General features: G+C 37.4%; 1 protein-coding gene across 1 annotated transcript in view; it reads left to right on the forward strand.

Annotated features, from left to right (window-relative positions):
* Positions 1–739: 739 nt before the first annotated feature.
* The window catches only part of LOC104073112 (coiled-coil domain-containing protein 93-like), a gene marked incomplete at its 5' end in the record, with an annotated part of 10,225 nt that continues 2,487 nt past the window's right edge, over positions 740–8,477 (forward strand). Inside the window, 3 exons of the mRNA XM_009572784.1 lie at positions 740–853; positions 2,559–2,653; positions 5,138–5,249. Of these exons, the coding sequence (XP_009571079.1) occupies positions 740–853; positions 2,559–2,653; positions 5,138–5,249 (321 nt within the window). The remainder of the gene's footprint in view (positions 854–2,558; positions 2,654–5,137; positions 5,250–8,477) is intronic.

Genomic DNA, 8,477 nt, shown 5'->3' on the forward strand with positions numbered 1-8,477 from the left:
GAGGCTGTCGAAGAGGTTTTGGGGAAGAGGGAGGTGGGGAGGGTGCGTAGGTGGGTCCCTGCAGCCGCTGAGGGGGAGACCGAAAGCCCTGTTAGCCCTCTCTCCGGCCTGGGTCTGAGGTGTGTGGGTGCTCGCTGCCTCTAGTAAGTCACGTATATTCCTGGAGCTGTGGGGTTTCACCCTGTCCCATGGGGACAAAAGCGCTCTTGAAAGGGTGCTGTGCTGATGAGGCTTTGGAGCACTGAAACTGCCCAGGCTGCCCGCCAGAGCTTAGTTTTTGTTACTGCCGTACTTTGAGTTTGCTTAAAATTGCATTACCCAAAAAGCGGAATTCCACACGAGTTTCTCCTCCTGTTTTTGTAAAAAGCTTGTAGGAGCGTTAATGGGAGGTGTACAATTTTGTGAACCCTGAAATTGAAAGAAATGTGCAAAATGGAGAATAAATTAACTGTCTTATGGCAATAGGAGCAATCTGTCTAGGTGGAGGCAAGCAGTGGGCCAGGAGTTTGAACAGCAAAAGCAGATTAAAGTATTTAACTGGGTGAAAAAGATATGGTGTTAAATCCATGTAGAAGTGCATTATCTATTTCTTTAATGGCTTTCAAATTAACAACCAAGTTGCTAATGGAAGTCAAGGTTTTCCCTGATATGTGGTCTATGGAAAGACAAAGTTTGGAAAACGTTCGTTTGAAGAACGAAAGAGAAACACTGAATTAGTGTTGCGTTGTTCATTTGTCAGGTTGAAACAAGAGAAGATGAGGAACAAAACATCAAGTTGACTGAAATTTTGGAACTGTTGGTGGCTGCTGGGTATTTTCGAGCAAGAATCAAAGGATTATCACCCTTTGACAAGGTGAGACCAATGCAGTATTTTTAAAAACCTTTTTTAAGTATATGAGGATTACATATTTTTTGCAAGTTAGTTTAGCGGTTTTAGGGGATTGAAAAAAAAAAAAAAAAGATACTTGGAACATATGAGGCTTTCCTATGTAAATAATTCTGCAAATGACCCAGTATCAGACAGGTAGGACCTCCTCAGTCTTGAAAAATGATTTTGTGCAACAAGGCCTGTTTTAAAGGAGACAATTGGATACAAGCTAATTGCTGGTGTGCTTTTTTGTGGGTGTTATGGCCTAAGTTAGAGTCATATATGGGGAAATTTGCCCCTCTCTCAACTGCAGTTCGAAGAGCAAGAAAGACTTGATACTTCGAGATAGCATGGTAATTTTAAAAAGAAGTATTCATTAATAAGAAATGAGGAAATATTTGTCTTGAGAGGCTCTGTGTAACTGTTAGCCTAGTGAGATTATTTTTGGGCTGGTTTTACATATCTTTAGAATGTCATGTACGTTAACCTTTCATTGTCCTAGAGAGGAAGTATGTGATACCGACAGTGAGCAAAGTTCAGGTTGAAAAGAGACTTCTGAATTGTTTTAGTGCTGACTCTCTAAGAAATTCCTGAACCAAGATTTGAAAAGACAGAACTATGGCAGCCTTGAAATAGACTCTTCTGTTTTCTGCTGTTTCTTTGATCATAGCACAGCCTTACTTTGCAATACAATTTTAGTTTCTTCAAACTGCTTGGCGTTACTGACCTTAGCTGTGCACACAGGCACAAAGTAGTTTCAAGGAGACCGCCTTAGGATGTAATATTGTTGCATTTATGTGTAGAAATGCATGCATCAGGTTTATACTTGCCTAAATACGATTGCAAAGTTACCATTTCATGACAATGCCCAACCTTTACAAAAATGAGCATTGCTATAGAAAATGATCTAGCTGCTAGTGTAAAAGGGATACTGATCAACTATTTCAGATGGAAATGTGAGAGGGGTAATGTGTTAGAAAACCTTGTACAGAACACCCTAATTTGCTGTGTGATGTTGGTAAGTTATTCCACGTTTTAATCCCTTTTTTCTGTTCTTTGGCTTTGCATACTTTTAGGTTATCTTGTATATGTTTATGCAAGGTTGTCTTTAAATATTTACGTAATTTATGTAAAGTTGATGAAATGGCTCAGGAGTTTAAATATGCCTAAGTATCTGTAGGGATAGGGCCTGATACAGAGATTTCTACAGAGCTGGTGATTTCCATTACTATGTTGATAGTGTGCCTAGCACTTGGTGTTGCATGTGTCAGCAAGCATAGAATAATAGTAGCAAAGCTGTATATATAAAGGTAATTATATGAATACAGAAAGTATCATCCTTGAGTACAATTTTGATATGGTTACTTTTTAAAGATCATAACATTTAACATACTGTCATGTTTTATCTATTGTTTTTTTTTTAATCTGAGAGCTGTTTCAAAACTAATATATAAATCTAAGAGAGGAATTTAGAATGTCACTAACTGTTTTCTTCTGTTGTCTTGTGTATGTGTATTGTATGTAGAAGTTGATATATGTATTCTATCTATATGTATTTCAGAAATAAGAATACTGAGGATGGAGAAAATACTAAGCTGTAGTTTCTAAAATAAATAAAGCCGTTAAATTGTATTTGGTTTTACCTCTTCAAACTAAAATGGAACTAACCATGCTGTTGCTCCTTTACTAGGTGGTAGGCGGCATGACGTGGTGTATCACTACTTGCAGCTTTGATATCGATGTTGATTTATTGTTTCAGGAAAACTCTACTATCGGTCAAAAAATGTAAGTTGATTAAATGGCAAGTGTGGTATTTTTTTTCTTCTTAGAAAAGAAGAAGCGGATGGGGGGGGAGTTACCTGATATTTGCTTGTTTATAAGAAGGATTTTGAGTCCAAGTTTCCTGCTTTGCAAGACCACCCATTTGCAAAACATTGCACTGTTTTCTGAGTTTCTCAGACTGTAGTACCACAAACCTTAAAACCAGAAAGAAGCTTATTCCAAAAAAGGCAGTACTATTTCCCTCTGGGTTGCCATGTTCTTATATCCCTACTAAGCAGTGAAAGCATTTGTGTGGCTCCACATTGAACTGGATTGGGAACTGATCCAGATTAAAACCTACAAAAAAAAAAAAGGGGGGGGGGGGAATAATTTTAACATGAATCAGTTCCTGGATCCAGTTCTCTGCAGCTGCACAGATGCTTGTGCTGGCACAAGGGGATGATGCAGAGGCCAAAACAAAGGGCAGAGGGAGACCATGCTGCTGGAAACTGGAGTGCAACATTAAAAGACCTTCCTTGAGTTCTCTATGTCTGCAGTTTTGCTGTGTAAATAACCTCTAATTCTCCTTTATGGTTCTGGGTTGGAATTGTAGGCATCAGCAAACAGAATTTAAAGCATGACACTTGCGGAAACAGTTACCTGCCCCATACTGAGGAGGAGGAGTTCCTTCCTGATAGTGACCCGATGAGACCATTTTGGTTTGATTCATTTCTTATGCATGGAATTTGCTCATAAGCCAGCTATTTCCTGTATTAGGGAGGTTGTAAAAATTGTTTATGCTGAGAAAAGGAATACATTCTAAACTACATTATTTCTTTATGCATTTCTGTGATAAAAGAGCCATAATTAAAATTTGCAGGAAGTAAGAATAGCCTGTCAAGTTACAGTTGCATGAAGAGTCTTGTTTGCTCAATGTAGTTGAAAAGAACATCTTTCTGTGCTGTTTTCTTCAAAGTCATTTAGCATCGGCAAGACTGTTAACACATTTAAAAATAAAGATTTGTGGTTATTGCCATTAAACTTGGAGACACTCAAATCATCGCAGACAGCTAACTGCATAAAGCATTGTTAAGTGCACAGAATTAAGTAGAGAGTAGGAATGAAGGTGGTGGTGGTAGTTTTTATAACTGCCAAGTTTTTGTAATTGCCATCTTTGTTACTCTTAAGAACAGCAGGGTAGGAAATAGTTAAGTTCTGAAAATGTTCTGTTATCTTTCCAGCTGACTGAATGCAAAACTGGCAAAACAAAAATCAGGCTCCTCTCCCAAAACAGCAACAATGATTTATTTATAAATCTAAAGTGTTCAGTCACACAAGCATAGGCTGTTTTGATGTCCATGTAGTGTTTATATTGGTGGTGGCTCAGTGCTTCTGTGATGTTCTCAAGATAAGGAAAAGTTAAGTTGTGTTTTCTCAGTATTATTCTGAAGACATTTTGATGATGTCCCATTATTTAATTGCTGGGTTGAAATAGAGTAAATGAATTAGTATGGTGCTATAGTGAAAATTGCCTTATAAGAATTATGTCAAAGTTTTCAGTTCTCTTAAGTATAACTTTGCAGGTTCTGTTCCCAGACTTTGGTCTGTGTGTCATATCTCTTGCTCCCCTTCTGTTCTTCCAGAATATCAGTTGTCCATTTGGGCAATACTGAATACCACTGTCTTCAGTACAGGACCAGTTAATTTTTTCCCTTCACGGAAAAATAGTTTTAGTTTTCCCAGTACAGTGTTCACCCTCAGTGCTGACACCTGCTTTAAAAATGTGCTTGACGGCATTGACAGCAAAAAAATACCTTGCCCTAAAATAAGGGATTCGGCGGAAGTAGGATGATGTTGTTGTAGATGAATCCCTTGTGTTAGGGTAATCCTTTCACTTTACCAGCTCTTACCTGAGCTGTAGAATGAGATGGTTGCCAGCAAATTCCGTTTTACTCACCTCAAAACCATGTGAAGTATACTGTGCATTTAGCTTTTAGGTGTAATATGTATTTAAACTCATAAAGTTTCAGTAGTAATGTCAAGAGATATTTTGGGAGTTCTGCTAAACAGATTTTTAAATCCTTACATTTGATTCTGGACTTTCTTTGAGTGCATAACTTTTACTTAGTATAACTGTTCTTAAAGATAGTGTTTCGTTATGTGTGCATATATAATAATATGCAACAGTGTTTGTAGATGTGTCTTACATGGGCATTTCATCTGACCAGACATGCAGATCTTAAAATTTTGTGTGTAATACTACAAATGAAATCATAAGCAAGGAGCCTGCAAGACGTGTTTAATCACCTCTTCACAGACTAATAATATATATAGTACAATGTAAAAGCTATTTTGTAAATTAAAGTTTGATTGCTTTTCACAGTTGTATACAATGGAAGCCACTAGAGGGAACCTTCTAACTACTAACTGTGTTTGCAAAAATAATTCGTAATTTACAAAAGAAAATTGCAGCATATATACCTGTGTGTTTTTGTTGTTTTATAATAGTGCCTTAACTGAAAAAATTGTGTCGGTATTACCAAAAATGAAGTGTCCTCATCGTTTGGAACCACATCAGATCCAGGGACTGGATTTCATTCATATATTTCCTGTTGTACAGGTAATAATTCTGTGATGTATTGATACTTTGCTGAAAGAGGCCATAAAACTTGCATAAAAATTTTAACAAAGATCTGTATTATTGTTTGGCTCTTTATTTAATTTTGGAATGAATAATCACAGAGAAGTAGCTTAAATGAATGTTTTTAAAGAATTGAGTGACGTTATGGGTGATAGAATTCTTAAGTATTGTTTGATCTACATTTAAGAAAAACACAAACTCTTTAAATTCTTTGAAATGGAGTCAGATTCTGCCTTTTGTGGAACGTCTGCTTAAAGAAACTAAAGTTTAAGCTTGTTTCAGAATCTGATAATCTACTTGGCCAGACTAGGAAATAGAAAAAGTGTCTTGTGGTCTGTGTTTAAGCTTGTGGAATAAGTTATGCAGATAGTCACTCAATCTAAAGGATATGAATAAGGCGAAAGCCAGTTGTTTCTTTAAGCATAATTCATCCTTCATTCGTATCACTTAAAAACTGTATGCGTAGAAAAACAAATTGCTCTGACGTGTGACCCTATTGCTGTGTATTAGTTTAGCAACAGTAACTGACCATGTGCATGCTTGCAGTTCTCCATTTTATTAAGGGTTAAGCTAACACGTGATGTGTTTCAGTTACATGTGGTATCTTGAGAATCCTTGGTATGTCGTTATCATCTTTTGATTTTACTTTCATCTGCACACAGAAATGTATCTTTGATAAATAGGGAAAATGAAGACTGTTAAGCAAGCTTCTTTTTCATTAAATATCTCCTTACCTCCTGCCTGTGAAAGAATTTAGCAAGTAGGAGTTAAACCTAAATTCCAGTTTGTAAGAAGTGGGGAAAACTTCCTGTTGTCTCTTTCTTGTTATCTTCTAGTAGGGGGTTCCTGAGGAAAACCACACTTAACTGCACTTCCCACAAAAAATTATGTGGTGTGTGCTACTGTTAAACAGCTTTCAAGCTGTGCTCATGCTACCTCAGGTGGAAAGTTTGTATCTTGTTAATGTGAGTTTTTACTTCTAAACTTGTATTTTGCTACCAAAAAAAAAAAATAATCCCAACCCAGGTTAATTTCTTGCCCTGGTTACTTGATGATGATGATGATGATAATAAATGGTTACCTTTATAAAATACAAGACTTCTTTCACAGGAAAAATAATTTCTCTCCAAAAGTGAGAACATAAACTATCACTCCTGCTGTAAAAACACTATGTATTCTTTTTTCTGACCTGCTTTATCCAAAATCCTGATTTGGGATATTACCTCTGGAAAGGAGAAACATTAATTCTAAGCAGGGAGGAAATCGGCTTCTAGATTTCTCTGAGAGCAGTGATTCTATTAGTAATTGGCCAGTAGGTCGTATATCTAATCCATACTTGGTGAAGAAGTCTTTCTTGATGGGCTTAGGTTTTTGTATGTAGAGGATGTTTTTTAGAAATTGTGGCTTTCTGCCAGGTCCCTGTGAAGTTCTGCCTGCTCCAGATCCTATTGGTTCCTCATTCTGTCCCAACCATAGGCTTTCAAAAAAACTTTTGTTGGTGTCACCAGTATACTGTGTTCTGAAAAAGACCATGCAAGAACTATAATAGGCTGACCACACCACGGCATGTAGGAATTATGTGTTTGATAATGACACTTCACTCAATGCCCTGTTAAATTCAAGATTACACTTGCTATCTGTAAATCTCAAATCAGTCCTCAAACAATACAGAAGCTCTTTCCTCCACCTGGCATTGTGTCCCAATAGCTCTTGCACTGTGCAAGCTACTCTGGTGAACTTGATGGGAGGGATTTAGATGAATCCTTCCCTACAGGAAGAAATTAGATTGAGTTGGCTTACTGCCATAGACTGTAGCAGAACTTGGGGGGGAAGGACTAAAAAAAATTGCGGTGGGCAGAAATGGTGCTGTTCTTCCTAGTAAATTCTGCTTATGTTCACAGAGAAAAGTATGTACATAGTCTTGTGTTGAGATGTACTTTTTAATTAATAGTCTGCATTTTCATCTCTCTTCTTGTCATCATCTTCCCCTCACTTTCCAGGGGTTCATGGTTATAGCACAGAAAGCTGTTGCTGGTTCAAACTTGGATCCCAAGATTGATCTGATCTCTTATGTGACCTCCTGCACAGGCTGTCAACAGCTTACAAGATTTATCTTCTCCAACATTATTTAAAATGTACTTCCATCTCTTGTGGCTTTTTGTGTGGTCTTATAAATGTCAGAAGTCTTTTTTTTTTCTTATATGGGTTCTTCTTGAACACGTTATAGGCTTGAAGATATGTCTTTTAATGGTGGGGCTGTAGTTTTTGAAAATGATAGGTGATCTATAGTAGGAAAATTTGATAGAAATGTATATAATCTAGCTGTAATGACTTCTACCTGGGGTACAGCCAAGATTAGTAAGTTGAGGCTGTGTTCCAAGTGGTGTCCTCTGTCAGAGTATAATGGACTAATGATACAAGACAGGTTCAGTGTTGGGTCCTGGTACTGAGAGCCCAGAACATTTTCTGTTCAACTTCTAATTGCTTCAAATTCTAGCAGAGTTCCAGCCCATCTCCTCCCACTCAGACTGATAGAGATGGGTGCTGTGAACAGTTCAAGCTTGCTTTGTAGAAGGATGACCATACCATAGCCTACAGACTGTATAAAAGCCACCTGGACTATCCGTTTGTTTTGAAGTATGCTCCCAAGGGCTTCTTTGGAGTAGAGAGGGATGAACCTGTACGCATGCAGAGTATAATCACATTTTTGTATACGTGCTGTGAATCTAATGCTTCCTAGAACCGAGGGATTTGTTATTTATTCAGTATGGCCTGCTCAGTAGTAAGACAACATTGATAGCTTTTAGAGTACAGTAAGAGTTTTGATTTTTTTGGATGTAGAATAGGATGTATGTTGTGCTGGCTGGTACAGCTGAGCTCTTGGTCTGGCGAGTTGTGCAGGCTATTCCGTGGTATAGATGAAAACAAAAGCCAGAAAATTAACATTCCTTTGTTTCGTGAACTACTGCTGTGTATTTTTCTGTGTATTATTGTGTATTTTGAGAACATAATGTTCTTAATGTTTAACAAGCAATAACAATGAATACTATAGATAATATAACTGCTTCGTGTGGTGAAATGTACTTCGTTAAAACGTATTTTTAGCTTAAGTAGTAGATTTCTTGTGCTAGGATGTAGGCTTTATGCCACTCAGATTTTTGGGAGGGCACTTCAGCGTTTGTTTTTTTTTTTTTTGGGGGGGGGGTG

This window comes from Fulmarus glacialis, unplaced genomic scaffold, assembly GCF_000690835.1.
Source record: "Fulmarus glacialis isolate BGI_N327 unplaced genomic scaffold, ASM69083v1 scaffold49542, whole genome shotgun sequence".
In the NCBI taxonomy this organism is placed as follows: Eukaryota; Metazoa; Chordata; class Aves; order Procellariiformes; family Procellariidae; genus Fulmarus; species Fulmarus glacialis.